General features: G+C 34.0%; 3 protein-coding genes across 3 annotated transcripts; 1 reads left to right on the forward strand and 2 right to left on the reverse strand.

The window, feature by feature from the left end:
• On the reverse strand, window positions 1-5506 carry LOC108559699 (myb-like protein X). Its single transcript, XM_017917046.1, has 9 exons — window positions 5362-5506; window positions 5199-5300; window positions 4900-5079; window positions 1790-4840; window positions 875-1717; window positions 740-821; window positions 539-691; window positions 333-482; window positions 1-262 (listed from the first exon to the last, which is right to left on the reverse strand). The coding sequence occupies exons 1-9, from the start codon at window positions 5389-5391 to the stop codon at window positions 66-68; spliced, it is 4788 nt and encodes a 1595-aa protein (XP_017772535.1). The 5' UTR covers window positions 5392-5506; the 3' UTR covers window positions 1-65.
• An 89-nt stretch (window positions 5507-5595) lies between these two features.
• Window positions 5596-7379, forward strand: LOC108559692 (putative tRNA (cytidine(32)/guanosine(34)-2'-O)-methyltransferase). The gene is made up of 3 exons (XM_017917039.1): window positions 5596-5797; window positions 5855-6166; window positions 6221-7379. Exons 1-3 carry the CDS (start codon window positions 5677-5679, stop codon window positions 7222-7224), a joined length of 1437 nt encoding a protein of 478 aa, XP_017772528.1. The 5' UTR covers window positions 5596-5676; the 3' UTR covers window positions 7225-7379.
• Window positions 7380-7728: 349 nt separating this feature from the next.
• On the reverse strand, window positions 7729-17388 carry LOC108559690. Its single transcript, XM_017917036.1, has 10 exons — window positions 17377-17388; window positions 16865-17174; window positions 15063-15227; window positions 9263-9442; window positions 9046-9210; window positions 8899-8992; window positions 8343-8448; window positions 8196-8292; window positions 7957-8141; window positions 7729-7896 (listed from the first exon to the last, which is right to left on the reverse strand). Exons 1-10 carry the CDS (start codon window positions 17386-17388, stop codon window positions 7729-7731), a joined length of 1482 nt encoding a protein of 493 aa, XP_017772525.1.
• Window positions 17389-17433: the final 45 nt, after the last annotated feature.

Consider the following 17433-nt stretch of genomic DNA (forward strand, 5'->3'; position numbering starts at 1 on the left):
TTTCCAATCTATGAAGCATAGATAATTAATTTTACAAGTTAAAAAAAATAATATATATATAATAATTATTTCAATAAATATTTATTGAATACGATCTCCTGCCTTAAAACTCCATCGAAAATAGATTCAGTGCTCACAACCACTACGCCTTGCTTGAGATATTTTTCAAATTTTTTCTTATTTTCTGGCGCCGAGACAACCACGAAGTTACCAGCTTTCGGCATTCTCGACACCACTTTTCCTCCTGATCCTTCGATTGCTCCTGCATAGATTGAAATAAAGTAGTCGATGAGTTATAATTGATGAAATGAGGTAAATAATCATCAACAAACCTTTGAGAACATCCACCGACTGTGTTACTTGTAATTGGAAAAAATAACCAGAGAACAATTTTACTGAATTGCTTCGATTGAAAGACTCCTTTAGCGAGAAACTCCATTTGGTCTCCGCTTCCTCATCAACGATCAAATAATCCCAGGGATCTGCATCGAGATATATTGTAAGACTTTAAGTACATATAATAATTGATCATAATTACCTAGAAAAGAACCTTTACTTTTGCTGTCGTTCAACCAGTTTGGTGAGCAAATCGGTATTTTGAGTCCAATAGCCCTGAGCAATTTCATAGTTCTCTGAACATGTTTTGTAATCAGAACAGTGCATTTATCTACATCGTCGATCACAGTACCACCTAATAAAAAAAATGTTATTTCAAATTAAAACTTTTACGTAAGTTTACCTAATGTTCGTATTATAGTAGTTAGTCCAGGTTCATCGCACAACGTGAAGCAAACTTTGTGCTTGATAATTCTTTTTGCCCTCTAAAAATAATTCAAGTAACAAAAAAAATATTGATAATTATTATATGCAATACCGAAGCGACGCTAATATTTAAATCGGATGCTTCATGAGTCGATTCTCCAGATTCCTTCTCTTTTTTAGTTTTCCTGCCACGTTTCAACAGCACCTTGGGTCTCGATAAAATGACTTCAGCTACGGTCTCCCCGTCCTCGGTGTCGCTGATTTTTAATTGCGGCTGCTTCTTGGGTACGGTAAATGTGATTTTACCATCGTCTTCATCGCTGGAATCTTCCTCGATTTTGGCAATCTTACGAGGCGCACCTCGTCTCTTCCTTTTGCCTTCTATTATAACAGAATCGAGATTCTTTAAGATATCATTAGCCTCAGATTTTCTTCGCTTTGTCATTTTCACTTTGGTTTCAACGAAATCGCTTACATCCGGATTATCTAAATTAACAATGTACAAATTGGAATTCGGCTTCGATTCACTCGGCTTCCTTGTTCTCAACGTACGTTTTGGGGTCTTGTTATCACTGCTTGTGCTTGGAGCAGACGTATCCATATTTTGACTTTCTAAATCATCATCCACAAGAGCGTGCGTTTTCCTTCGCAATTTTTTTGCAGATTTATTTATATTATCATTATCATCTTCATCGTTGTTTGCTTCTTTATCATTTGAGTTATCCTCTAATATTATTAATTCATTGTCATTTGAATCCTCAATCAGAATCGTTACGTTATCAATATTTGTGTTTGCGTCATTGTTCATATTGGTAAAATCCATATCCATCAAATCGTTATTATCATTGATTAACTCTTCATCGCTGGAATTTTTCACGTTCCTTTTCGTGGACAATCTGGAAAACTTTTTAGACCATGATGACATAGCCTCATTGCAGCTGCTTTCTCCGGAAGACTATAAAGTTTAAATTATTGAAATTTCTTAAAAAAAATATCTTATAATGAGTAGAATATGGAAATTACTTACTTGTTCTGTATAATTCTTGTTTTGTTTATCAACGTCATTCAAATCTTCGGAAATATTTGTTACGTCAGTCTTCTTATTCTCTGTAGATTCACGTTTGATTGCAGAACATACTTCATTAGAAATATCTTCTTTAGGTTTTTTAGCCGGTTTTTCACAATCAGGCTTAGAATTACTCATTCGTTTACCTGGTGTCTTATTGTTTTCACTATCGTTTTCTAACATCCCAAGTATATCTTGCGTCGAAGATTCTATAAGTACGGAGGCCATAGGATTCGACGGTCGGCATTCAGCATTCTCTTGATAATGAACGGTCTCCGTATCGAACATAACTTCCAATTGACTCTCAATGCGTGGTTCATTAATAACTGGGACGTCTTCTAGTGGTTGCGTCTCAAGCAAATCGTTTATTTTGATGGAATTGCTCAAAATATCCTGAGTTGGAGTATTAAAATCAGAATCCATTTCAAAACTTACTTTGTCTTTAGATTTCGGATCTTTTCTTATTTCAATATCTTCACTTGCATTATATTTACTAGAATTTGCTTTATTATTGTTTTCGTAAGTATTTGATGAAACTTTTTGTGTTGGAGCCATAAAATCGAAATCATCGTCGCTCCCATCGTCAATACGCTTATCATCGGGTTCCTCCTGCACAGTTGCTGCAACTTTATTACATACTTTCTGAGTTGGAAGATCATAATCATAGAAACTATCAGTATTTGTAGATTCGTTCGAAATATTAGAAATTATCTGTGTTGGTGCATCCAAATCTAATTCAGCGTTTGTGGCCTGTTTCTTATGATTTGTTTTGAATGCAAGCGGTTGTGTTGGGACTACAAAGTCGAAGTCATCGACCACTTCATCATTTTTAGGAGAATTTTCTATCTTCTGCGTAGCCGCTAAAAAGAGAGAATCTCCATCTTCATCACTTTCAGATTTGGACTGTAATTCAACTTTTTGTGTTGGCGCCCCGAAATCGAAACTATCGGTATCACAAACATCATCTTCACCTTCACCATCGATTTTCTGTGTTTGGGCAGCGAACAATGAATTCGTGTCCATTTCGAGGCTGTCTTTCGACTGATTCTTTTGTAATGAAATTGTTGAATTTTCTTGTAACTCAACAATCCTTTGCGTTGGACAATTGAAATCTATGTCGCTGCTTTCAATTAATGTTGTTTCATTTCCATCAATTGTAACTTCCTCATTAACTGCTTGAATTTTCACAATTTCAATTGGTTCAATATTATTGACAGATTCTTTTTTCTCCATTGATGAGTCATTAACTTTTTGTGTTGCACAATCGAAATCAAATTCAGTATCGGAATTTGTATTTTCTTCTGCAACAACGTTTGTTTCATCTGTATTGGATTGTAAAATAACATTGCGTGTAGCAGCCGCAATATCGAATTCTTCTGTATCGCAATCATCGTCAATTGTTTCTTCGCAACTTTTTTGCGCCGTTTCTGCGAATTCCCATTGTACAGAAACTGCATCTTCATTATCGTTGTCTTGGTGTGGTAATACACGATTGGAAGTTGGGAAGGCAACTTCATCGTCAGATTCAATGACGTCTTCATCATCGTGAATCTCACTTTTCTCTTCAATAGTAGACAACTTTTTTTCGTCATTAGAAGATGCCGAAGAGGTAATTCGTAAACTCAAATCCTCGCTGCTATATTCTTGACTACAAGGTATTACATCAGTGAAATTTGAAAAACGACCTGCCCTTGAAGTTGACGCTTTAAAGCTATCGTTGTATTCCTGAGTTTCCGGTATGATGGAATCTGTAGAATCTAAGCATAAGGGCTTTTCGATAAACGATTCTTCAACATCCGTCATTGAGTTCATGAATTTGGAATTAGCATTGATATTCCCTTCCACGTCGGTGTCACTACCACTGTCATCACCCCTATCGGAATCTATTTTTTCATCCACAGAATCGTTTTTATTCTGATTTGGTATGTTCAAAACGCATTTTTTGGATTCATTCTGCTTGTTCGAATCATCTATTTCTTCGTCTCTCTCTTGTACAACCTGTTCTTCAACAACTTCTGTATTAACCACTTCTTCGTCTCTCTCTTGTACAACCTGATCTTCAACACCTTCTGTATTAACCACTTCTTCGTCAAAATCTTGACTATCCAAGACGGTTCTACTGCATTTCTTAGTCAGTTGACTCAAGTGCAATTGACTTTGTCTATCTGTGTCAAACTCATCTTCGAGATTATCATTATTTTGATCTCCGTTTGCTTGATTATTTTCCAATATCATTTGAGTCGCGGCTTCGTAAATATTTATATTATCTGCAACACTTTTCTCGTCTTCTGTTGATGATTCCAAACAATCAATGATTTGAGTTGGTGCTTCATGAATTGAATCGTTGTTTCGTACTGGTAGAATTTGTGTACACATTTCTGATATTCTTTCCATCCTATCTAATTCTTCATCCATTGCTTGCGTGATCGGTCCCATTTCAATCCCATTAAAATTATTTCCTATTTCCATTTCATCATTACTAGGACTTCTTACAGAATTCATATGCATTTCATTTTCTTCTTTTGACGGAGAATTCTGTTTACTGTTGGTGTTAACGGTGTTGAAGCCGTCACCCGATACATCATTGGAAGCAATAGCTTTTTTATCTTTGTTTGATTCATTTATTATTTCTGTTGGAGTGTTTACAGTATTAAAATCGAAACTATCTTCAGACAATTCATCCAAAGCATTAGAGTTCTTTTCTCGGACTTTTTCAGTTTCACCCTCATTTTGTGCTATAGTTTTACCAATCGGAATTCCTGCAGACGTACTAGCTTGAATATTGTCAGTTTCTGATGATGATCTCTTAAAATCATTAATATTTTCTGTAGGAATAGTATTGTTTTCAATTGTCTGTGTATCAACAGTGCTGAAATCAAAACCGTCATCGGGAATTTGATTTTGCGTGTTCCCAAGAGCACTTTCATTTATGTATTGTGTTGCAGCTGAATAAACAGATTCATGTGCTTGTGTATTTCTTTGGTTTAAAGTTTCCTCCAGATTATGTGTGTCCTAAAATTAATTAATATAATAAATGTCATTAAACAAGTAACAATTTTACAATAAATTACCTTATTAAATGTGAAATCAATTGTACTAAATTTGATAACCATTCCATCGTGGATTTTACACAATTCCAATGGATTCAGTCGTTTGTTGTCAACAAAAACACCATTGCAGGAACCAAAATCACTAACATATTGATTATTCTCATCTACAATTGTTATTATTGCATGATGATGACTGATTTCCTATAAAATAAAATTATTGAATATAATTTTTAACACTTTTACCGCTTCAGATCTTTCAAATTAATTTCCAGTTATAGTGTAATTTGCAATAGTTTCAAATACTATTACAATATACTTACAGTATCCTTGATGATAACAGTTGCCTCTTTATTTCGACCGATGGGATTTAGTCCTTTATAAACTGGATAAACTTCATTGTGAATAGACACCAGTGAGCCCATCTGAAATGTAATTAACAGAATTACGTTTCATATTAAATAAGTATAATTAGATGATAATCACCTTTAACCGTTTCACCTTGATTTCACTCATTTCGACGCATTCAATAAATGTAATATAATAACATGTGTAAATATATAATAACGTTTTGTTTGTCTTCTCGGTTTTTCATAACAAAACAAAATTTACAGGTTATGAAACTGATCAAACAATTCATCAGAGATTGATTGGTTGCATATAAATGATGCACTAAGAAATATAAAAAATAATAACTGACCTAGCGAGCAATTAATTAACCAGCAACTGACGGTCCCCTGCAGCACACTGTACATAACCTGTCCTTGTTTCTGTGTTGTAGGATTGAAATTCCTTGTCGAAATGGGTAAAAAGTCGAAGGATAAACGTGATATTTATTATAGGAAAGCCAAGGAGCAAGGCTGGCGTGCGAGAAGCGCTTTCAAGTTGATCCAGTTAGCGGACAAGTTTAATTTATTCGATGGTAATTCATAAATGTGACTGAGAAAAAAAATGTACAAAAAAAATATGTATGTTGCAGGTGTTACAAAGGCTGTGGATCTTTGCGCTGCTCCAGGAAGCTGGAGCCAAGTGCTCTCAAGAAAATTATACATGTGTGAGGAAATTGATGCTGAGGGAATTGTTACGATAGCTTCAAATGGCATTGCTCCTCCTCCTGAGATGTGGAATCGTGATGCTAAGATTATCGCTGTTGATCTACAGCCAATGTCTCCTTTACCTGGAGTAATTCAGTTACAAGGAGATATTACTCAGTTTTCTACTGCTCAAAATATTATAACAAAATTTAATGGTGATCAAGCTGATTTAGTTGTTTGTGATGGAGCACCAGATGGTACATTAACCTTCTTCAGCAATTCAAATTGATTGAAATTGTATTTTTTTTTAGTTTCTGGATTGCATGATATGGATGTATATGTTCAGTCCCAATTGTTGTTGGGAGCTCTTCATATAGCTTGTAATGTGTTGAGGCGAGGCGGTAATTTCGTGGCAAAAATGTTCAGAGCTAAGCAGAACCATCTTCTGATATATCAGCTGAAAACTATATTTCAGGAGGTGTCTTTTCACAAGCCCACAAGTTCAAGGAATTCTAGTACTGAAGCGTTCGTCGTTGCTTTAAACTATAGGCCACCAAAAGGGTTCAATCCTACTCTCTTGACCAATTACCTCGGGATTGGTAAAGATAATTTCGACGGTTTGACTGGGATCAACAAGTTCATCATTCCGTTCATCGTTTCTGGAGATCTAAGCGGTTACGATGCTGATGCCACCTATCCACTATATCAGGATGATGAACCCGAGTACGAGTATAGGTACACTGAACCGGTACAACCTCCTCTAAGGGTTGGATATTTGGACAACTCGCCAGACCCTGAAGATTTGCCAATGGAGTTGCCAGAGCTTACACCTCAACACATCAAAGAGTTCAATCTACCATATAAAAGACATCGCGATTACGTCATCGAGCAGTTTAAAATGCTAATGCAAGACCACTCGTACGACGTCGCCATTGCATCGGATGTACCGCAGGTGAAGGTTGAAAAGGTGCTGCCAGCGATCAATAACGAAGATTTCAATAGAGTACAGTTGTCCATCACTTTGCCGGAGTACACTATTGAGGGAGATGGTATTCTCATATCCGAAGAGATTCCGCATCCGCAAAGATGCTGTGAGCAAATGAAACCCACATTTTTAAAGCTCTACGATTACACAGATGATGCTCCTGAGGACCTAAAAAGGGTCTGCCAATACTACGAGCAGCTCAATAAATATTTCAACGAAGCGACCGGAGAAGAGAATAACATTTTGAATGTGAACGCCAACACATTGGAACAGTACAAGAACGATATCAGCACTTTCTATCTGCCTTGCAGCTGCGGTAAATGCGAATAGCACTAAATTGTACTCTGACAATATTATTTATACTTGTTCAATTTTATAAATGCATCTTATTTAATCGCTAAATGAAATGTTACTGTGTTTGTTACGATATGAGAGAAAAAAAGAAGAACATATTTTATTCAATAATTAAAAGTCAATTAAGTTTATATACAGTGTTTGAATTTAGTTTTCACGAAATTGAGATTTTTTTATTTTTCTATAGAATTATTTTGATACAAGAATTTAAATGTAGTTATATGTATATTACATGCAACTGTTGAAAATGACATCGAATGAAAACCAAATTTTTATAATAAACTTGTTGTATATTAAACAATTCATGTTGTCTTATTTATTTCTGTGGAACTTAACTTACTGAAAGGATATAGTTCAGATCTATATTTTATATACAACTAAATGATCTGGAGATTTTATTATAAAGTGAATTCTAGCTAATATAATCAAACTAAATCTAGAATAAAATTTTATTTAATATCCATACATACTTGATCATCGTCAAATTATCAATTCACCAAGGAAACAAAATATGGCAATACTTAAACCACATGACCATAGTATCAGAACACCTTCAAATCTAGGAAAGTTCAGTCTAATGTTTCCTCTTACTTTGAAGTTTTCGTAATCCATTGCATACTGTTTCCGTAAACTCGATTGGATGATGGCCTTTCAACATAAAAATACACAGAATAGTCAAATTGTTAAATATTTGAATATAAAATGTACATCTGTTTCCCATTTCAATCCTAAGCCGGATGCCTGCGCCCTCAACAGAAGTTTGTTAAAGCCTGGTAGGAGTACAGAGTTTTTTCTGAACGCAAATATGCAATGGGTAAAGTACATATATTCTTCCATAGCTCTGTACGATTTGATCACTTTCTCCGTAATTAACTCATCGAAGGCGTAGTAATCTAGAAATGATTAACTTACATTTAATGGATCTCAATAATATACGAATGAATAACTTGTTTGCAATTTTTCGATTGCATACGCCACAGTTTTATCGTTGAGTCTATTTGCTTTCAATTCTTCGGCATTTTTAACTAGCACTTTATATTCCTCCTGAAATTATGAAGCTTATATAATAGTTATTATCGTTTCATGAGAACTACCTGTTCATCGTATATGATATTGTCCGTCCATGAACTAATTTGAGTTCCTACCCAAGTTAAATTGCTTTCGGCTAATTGCTTGGGCGTATCGATTTTTCCAATGTAACTGAAAACCACTTCTTTAATTAATTCAATTGTTTTTTTTTGTAAGCAAATATAAGCTACTTAGGAACTGTCATTATACTAGACAATCTAGAAGAGTAGATGCTTATCACGATAAGACCCAAAAACAATAATTGAACTAAGATCAAACGGGCCGAAATCCTTTTAAATTTGTAGGGTATACTCTGAGATACTTGCGTCATTACAACTACCAAGTTTAAGTTGTAAATTGATAGCCTATAATAATAAAATTATGAAACTATGGTATTTGCTTATTTTCAATTAGTTACTTCTTTCTCGTGGATGCAATCATCACAAGTTCAGCTAATAACAATAGCGCAAAATATAACAATATAAATGTAACTGTGTAATTCGGCAAGAGGAATCCCCAATTAATGTCTATCCTGCAAAATAAGTAATGAAATGCTATATTCAGTTCATGGAAAGTAGTTACCTTGGACTTGGTGTTATGCAGGTAACTTTGGACACCATGAAGTCGTGAGAATAATCCAGGTAATGGTGGTTTCTAAACCAAGAAAATACACCTGCTGCAATTTATATAAATTAAAGATTAAATTATATATGAGGATAATATAAATACTGAAAGCAAAGTCAGTTTCGTCCCGAACAACTGTTCCCAAGATTCCAGTTCCAGTTCTGTTTCCGTAAACCTCTCCCCAAGGATAGTCTCTGCTTATAATCAAGTTATTGTTATGTCTCCTAGCATATTCTTTAGCCAATTGCATCTCAGATCCCAATCCATTATCTACAAGAAAATACAGGAATTATTATCTTAATTCAATAGATTTAGATTCTACCTAAATTTGAGTAAGGTATGTAAGTAAAAGCAGCTGCGCGCAAGATTCTCCCATTCTGATCTTCGACTTTATTGGGAAACAAATCCAAATTATGCTCGAATCTTCCGCTCAACGATGACCAACTATCCAAATGCATTAAATCGCTTCCATTGAAACCACCGTATCTATGAGTGAAAAAGTCTAATGAAAATTGAGTTTCACACGCAAAGTTCCTGTAGCATTTCTCCTTCAATCGCAGAATTTTCGCAGCCAATAAATCTAATATAAAATCTACATTTTTTGAATGGAACACGTCCTCTGCATTATCACTGATGATTATGTATTTACGAATGTTCTGATACGATGTTGAAACGAAAAAATAATTCTCTAGATGATCGAAGATTTCTCTCGGCTTTTGGCTTATTATAACGAGACCGTCGCATCTGTAAGTTATGTTTAGATTTGTCGAGACAACACACGGAATACTTCCGAAACTTTCAATACTACTATAATTATCATCTCTGTAGAAGTATATGCATCTAACGTCGTTGAAATATTGTGAAACTATCAACTGCAGAACAAAAGATAAGTCCATAGTGTTGATCGGATCGGATGGAACTAACTCGAACAAACTTGAACTATCCATAAGGGAAATAGAAGTAAATTGCCATTAAATATTAATGATACATTCAATGCTGATAAATGATTTAAAAATAATGCATTATTGTTTTAAACTCTTCTCTATACTAGCAAATAATAATTGCTTTATTGAAAGAAAATATTGTTTATCAAAAAAAATTGTTTTTCATAATTAAAAAATATATATTAGTAGAATTACACACAAAATCCATTATTCATAGTAAATCATTCAATATTTATAAGTAGCTTTCATATATAATACCTATAATTAATATCATCATTCATGTTATATTCAATACATATTTACATGCACGCAATCACTTTCCACCGTTACGTTGTTGGTGGTTTTCTTAGCGAGTTCCACAAATCTATACTAAAAAGATATATTTTAATAGAAATACGATTATTCAGGTTATTTCTGCAATTATAAACATTGAGAAAAGTAAATCTAACCAATTTATAATATATGGATAAATGTGATTAACATTGTAAATTAATAAATTTTGATGATTTATTTTCCTTTAAATATTTTCTTTCCAGATTACTGGAATGAACATGATCAGTTTCCACATTGAATATTGAAAACAAATTCAATTTTTTTTCAATCAATGAATTTCAATTAAATTTTGCAAAACCAATGAAATATTTTTGTTTACAGTAAAATACATAAATATCTTTTAATTTCCCGGTAATTTTCTCGGAAAATTTTATGTTAAAAATGACATTGTTTAAGTTGCCTTCATTACAGGAAAGTCAGTTTGATTGTTGCTATATTGTGAAAAGCTTAAAAGTGAGAATTTTAATATTCATTGTAAATGTGTGAAGAATAGTGCAAATTAAGAGTAATGGGAATTATTTCAAATGTATTGGCTACAAAATGTGTCCTACAAACTTTTTAATGAATCAAATAGTAGTATGTATTATTAAGTGTTTGATAATTGAAGGTTTTTGTAAACATTGAACAGATTTCTATCGTAAATGCAATTCTTTCATATTTGATTCATTCAAACAAGCAACCACATTAAATGCATACAATTTATCACACGATCTTCAATCGTAATTAACACTTGAAGTTGCTTATAAACAAAACGTTCAATTGTGATTTTACTCTATGCTTTAGAGATCGTTCAGCGAAGTAGACCGATTACCCTACATCAAGGTAACGTAATTTCCACAAAGCACACATCGCATGTAAAAGTAACACCAAAATGGCATTAATAATAAAGTTGTTGTTTCAACCTTTCACCGTCCGATCATAAAGTGTAATTATGCACGTTAAATACGAACATGTTCAAGGGTCTAAGCACATTCGTCAATCTAGTTGTTAGCAGTTATTTCACGAATTTCCATTGCATCTATAACATTGGATCGAGGAATTCGCATCTTTGGTTGCGAGATAATCCGGTTATCAGTTGCGAAGAAGATGCGATCAATACGAACTTCCTTCGGCACAACTGCGAAGGTATTCTTGTTCAGAGTCACAATCCTCGATCAGTGCTGGAGAAGTTCGAAACATCCATCGAGTTTAAGCATTCGAGCAGACACTACGCGAATGTCAGAAAGTATGTGTTTCTGGTGCACGATCAAAGCGAAATGGATGCAATTTTCCAATCGCCGTTGCTCAACAATCTTACAGATATTCTAATAGCAAATTTAGAGTTTAATTCAAGCTGCGTGAAGTCGAGTATACAATTATGTGATATGAATTTTAGCATAGACTTATTTACTCACGCTTATTCCGGTAGCAAATATAATGCGCGCATCTACTTGGATACGTGGTTTTCAGTTAACGAAAGCTTTTTCCATGGAAATAATTTATTTCCGAACAAATTGTTCGATCTACTTGGTCGAGAATTATCGGTTGTTTGCTTGGAATATATACCGTATTCCAATCCAGGTGTGTATATTTAAGCAAGTAATGATAACAATAAGTAAAATATCAATTTTAGGCGAAGTTTTCTATTCTGGCACTGAATTGAGTCTAATGCAAACCTACGCGAAGAAGCATAATGCAACTATGGTTACGAGGATACTCTCAACATGGGGAAACGTGAATGACAGTGGTTATGCCACTGGAATGCTTGGATCAGTTCTCAGACAAGAATCGGACGTTGCCTTTTGTAAATTGCAAAATTCTTATTAATTAATTAATTAATTAATAACTTTACTTTAGCTGGAATTTTTATCTCCGAAACAACATACAAGTATTTCGATTACTCGCATGTCTACATACAATCTGAAATCACTTGCATCACACCTAGTCCGAAGATAAGAACACCCTTCAATTTGTTATTTCCAAAGTATAAGCCAAAGTTCACCATGGCATTCATTCCGACAACGATCCTATCCATCTTTATTACCTACAAATTACTTGGTCGGATTAAAAAGTTAATTATAAAATACAAAACAATATTCTTTTCATAACTTGAAATTGTTTATAGAACAACTATTTTTGATGCAATGCTGCTGGTTTGGAAAATATACTTGCAACACAGCTTCGCTCTAAAACTTTCTGGAATTGGATTCTACATCATACATCTTATATTCTTTTCCCTGATCATCTGTTCATCTTACACGACCAATTTAACTAGTATATTTGCTGTTCCCAAGTAAGAATAACGTTTAAGTATTTCACATTCAAAATGTTAGATTAACTCGAATCAAATTTCTTGAATGAATAACGACCTTTGAGGAAGAGGTCCCACAATTGGAATATTCAAAATCTATAATATAGTCTGATAAAAAATATTGTTTTAGATTTGAAGGAGATATTAATACAGTGGTCGAGTTGGCTGCAAGCGACATGAAAATCGTTGCGAAGGAAATCCATCTTTGGACTCGAGCTTTCATCAACGATCCTCGTGTTTGTAGACTTTATAACTAATAATTTTCAAACAATATAATTTCTATATCTTTTCAGACCAAGTTCAAAAAGTTGTTGCAAAATTCCATAGAATTCGATGATAATTACGGTGACGACAATACTGTTGCATACATAGTGGAGCGATTTCCATCAGGTAGAGTTAATTTAAAATAAAACAAATAAATATTACTGATATTTTTTATTATGTAGGTTATTACGCATTCGATGATTTAATAGAGGATAATATCATTAGTCGGTACAAAGCAATGAGTGGATATTTGTATAAGAGCAAGAGCATTTTCGTTTTCAAAAAGAACTCGATTTTGATGCCCGATTTCAATTTGCACCTTCTCCAAATTCAGCAGGCTGGGATCAATTTGAAGTGGGAGGCTGACGTAAGATGGAACGATTGTTACGATTTGTAATAATTTGCTTTAAATTCATGATTTTTTTGTTAGAGCGTGGTTCATTCGAAGAGTTTCCACAAGCAATTTGATATGTCGCATGACGACTACAAGATGTATACTCGCAGGAAATTGAGCTTGAAAGCTGTTCGTGGTCTCTTTATAGTCTGGGCATTCGGCGTTTTTATATCGACTTGTGTTTTATCTATCGAACTAATTTATTATAATTTTACAAAAACATCAAACAATTGAAATAGCAGTTTTAGAGAATTACATAATACATAATATTGAATTTTAAAATTAGATTTGTTAATTAAATATTGTTAATTAATATGCAAGTAGTAAGTAAAAATCTATATTGAAATATATTAAAATAATGTATGTGTAGATTAGTAAAAGTATATTTCAAATTATGTTTATTTTACTTTAAAATTGAACTTAAACCTAATATAGAAAGTGAAATTTGAGAATTATATTGTTTTAATTATATTTCTTTTCAATCGAAAATCTCGTTTCGTGAACAGTTCGATAAGAAAACAAAGAAACGCGACCGAACAACCTCCGAACCAGATCCAAACTACTCCTCTGATGTGGCTAATTCTCAGCTTCAGGTTTTCTGTCAATTTGAATGATTCGTCAATCAAAGCGGATTGTCTACGTAAACCCAAAGAATGCAGCAAGCACTGTAACATAACAATATTTATATGTATTAAGTAATGATTTGATGATGTTTCAAATACGTTCGATTCCCATTTCATGCCCAATCCCGCCTGTTGAGCGTGCAGTAAGAATTTGTTAAAAGACGGAAGATATATCGAATTTTTACGCACGTAAAAAACGCACGTTCCTGCGTATATATACGTTTTCATTACTTTGAACATCTTCAATATTTCCATGTCAATATCGAGATCTACTGAGTACAAACCTGGAATGGAATAAAAGTTGTTTAAAGTTTAGGATTTAGATGGATTAGTTGTACCTGAAGTCAGTTTCTCTATGACGTAACCTACTTGGAAACGTGATTCGTTATCCACGTCAAGCTCTTCGATATTTTCTCGAATACGAACATAAAGCTCCTACAATTAAATTTGTTATTATATTATAAACAGCACTAGTAATTGTATAACCGTTTCGTCGCTCCTGATGAAATCAATCCAAGCATCTTTGACACGAGCCTGCCATTTTAAATTGTGCTTAGCTATATCTATTGGATAATCAATTGCTCCATGATAACTGAAACAATTGCAAAACTTTTTGTACAAACATTCAATATTTGTATTTAGTAAATATTTATTAAGTTAATAATTATAAACAAAAATCTATTTACTCTGGTACTGTGATAACACTGGATAATCCTGATGAATATTTCGAGGTAATGATAATTGACATCAAGAAGAGCGTTAAAATGTTGAATCGAATCCTATAACTGATGTGCTTTATATTGCTTATAGATTGCTGCAACTGTATTTTCATTACTAAGAAAACGTTATCCGTTACAATATTGAAAATGTCCTGAGTATCTAAGCTAAAAGTAAATAAATTGAATGTTTGTTTACAAACAATTATAATTTTGGAATGTTACGAATGATGTGTTGAAAAAGCTGAGTTTATTGTAAAGAGGACGACAATCAGCGTGGATGTAAGTATTATTATTATTAGAAATACGTATCTGAAATGTGGTAAAACAAAATTCCAGTGTATGAAAATCCTGAAATCAATTATGACGATTATTGTTTATTCTCAATGCAATAATTTGGATTTACTTTGGTGACGGAGCTATGCAACTGACTTGAGTATGCATAAATCCATGAGAAACATCGAAAAATTTATTGCTGAAAGCCCACAGAAAAAATCCATCTGCGAAAGAGAAAAAATCTAAAATTGTATTGAAAATTTATTATATATTTAGATTTACTGAAAACAATGTCAGCTTCATCTGCAGCCAAAGCTCCCATCAATCCAATTCCAGTAAAATTTGCAAACATTTTACCCCAAGGACTCTTCTCCTTGAAGTTAATGGTGATGTTATGCCTCTTAGCATATTCGTACATCAAAGTTAACTCGGATCCTTCGTGATCTTCTAGAAATTTACGTGAGAATAAAATAAATAAAATAGTTTATGAGCATAAATACCAAAATTGGTGTACGGTACAAAAGTGAATGAAGAAATTGTAAGATTCCTTCCCTGTTGATTATTCAATTTATTAGGAAACAAGTTTTTACCCAACAAGAATGATGCATTTCTCGAGTACCAAATGTCAAGCATCACAGGCTCATTATTTTCTTCGTACCCAACAAATTTGTTTGTAAAAAGTGTTAAAATAACATGCGTAGTACATAAGAATACACTTGAACAAGATTCATCTTCTTCTATCTTAACCACTAGTAAATCTGCGATGAATCTTAAACTACTCGAAGCGAATATTTGCTTAGTTTCCGCGTCGCTTCTTGTGAAAATCAAGTATTTTCTAGCACTGTTGTATTTCATGCAGCATTCGTACTTGAATTTGTCTTCAATTTTTTCCAGAATCCGTGCAGGATTGTATTCGCTTATGATGATTATGTCGCAGTTATGTTTGAAATGTGCGTTATCAATGATGGAAGCCTGGTAAATAACTAGAGGATAAACTGTTGCGTTGATTTGAAGATAGTTTGTTTTTTCGGTGAAATGGTAGATGCACTGAACTTGGTTTAAATGCGCGTTTAATATTAAATTAATGAACATGTTTAGAGCAGTGAACATTTTTAGCCCTTTGCGCTAAATCACGCACTGATTTCGTTAGCCGTTGCATAAGTGCTATTAAATATTTAATGAAGTCCATTTGTTTACCATGTCTGATATCAATCATATAATTTCACAAATATTCTATTCTCGTGTAACGTAATGCAAGCAAATAAATGGAAATTAATTATTCAATTATTAATTCAATCAATACTATTTTCATCGAATAATTTAAATTTATTTAAATAAATTGAAACAGTTTGCAGAAAATATAAGTTTAAACTCAAACTTGACCTACATTTTTTTTTTATCCTTTATTTCTTATTCACAAGCTGCCTATTTAGACAATAAGTAGAATGTGTTTTGGCCATAAGACAAAAAAAGAAAATAAAAACAGAAAAACAAAATACAGCAGTGAGCGGATTTCCCATTGGAAACTTTCTAATAAACAAACTCAAATTTAACTAAAACTTAATGTAATAACAAAACAACACAAATAAAAATTAATTTTGATGACACTACATAATAACCTAAAATATATTCACTGTAATGCACGAATATAACGAACTTTAGAGGTCGAGGGTGTTGTGTCTCTTTAGTCCAGTGGTTTCCAAACTTGATGTTACTACGCCTCCCTCAAAAGTATGTAATGATTTGGCGCCTCCCCACCACCCTCCATTTCATAAAAGGAACGCTTATTACAGCAATATGGATAAGAGCGTAGGAATGTATCTATACTTGCTGCATTCCCCAAACATTCAGCTTTCATATGCATATGCAAACGTTCTAATTTCAATTTTTCAACTTTGAACGCGTATTACAGCAATATGGATAAGAGCACAGGAATGTATCTATACTTTAGCAGATATTTGGAAAATTGCTCACTGCTACTAATATTCGCGTCTCCCCTTACGCATGGACGCGTGTCCATGCCTCCCCAGGGAGGCGCGCCTCACAGTTTGGAAAACGCTGCTTTAGTCTATGGGGGATGTCACTGTTGTCTAGGAGGGATAACGCGAGACTGTTGGGATGGTTTTCTAGTCTGTTCTGGTAACGGTCACTGAACTTGGGGATTTCACTCTTGACAGTGTTCATATGGAGGTCGTTGTGTATCATGTCGTTCGTTACGTACGAAAGTGGATATCTTTTGCCGATCAACCAGTACAATTTCGCGAACTTGATGCCCAGTTGCTTCCTTTTGGTTGCGATGTGCTTCTTCCACGTGAGTCGGCGATCCAAGAACAAGCCCAAGTATTTGGCATCGTCGGCTTGCGAAATGGTTTTGCTGCTCAGTAGGTTCCCTTTCTAAGGGTGAAAGTGACGTAGCTAGATTTGGTTTCGGTGAATCTGATGCGCCACTTTCTGAGCCACTTCTAGTACACGTCGAGATGTCTCTGGAGTCCACACACTGCAATAACCGGACGACAGGACCGCGATGTCGTGGACGTAGGTTACAATTGTGGTTTCCTGGGATGTCTGCAGGTCGGATGTGATACTACTGTGTTACCTCACCCTTCATCTTTACTTGTCTGTCTGTCTACCAGAAAGAAAAGATCTTCTTAAT

This window comes from Nicrophorus vespilloides, unplaced genomic scaffold (assembly GCF_001412225.1).
Source record: "Nicrophorus vespilloides isolate i.1.1-1 unplaced genomic scaffold, Nicve_v1.0, whole genome shotgun sequence".
NCBI lineage: Eukaryota > Metazoa > Arthropoda > Insecta > Coleoptera > Silphidae > Nicrophorus > Nicrophorus vespilloides.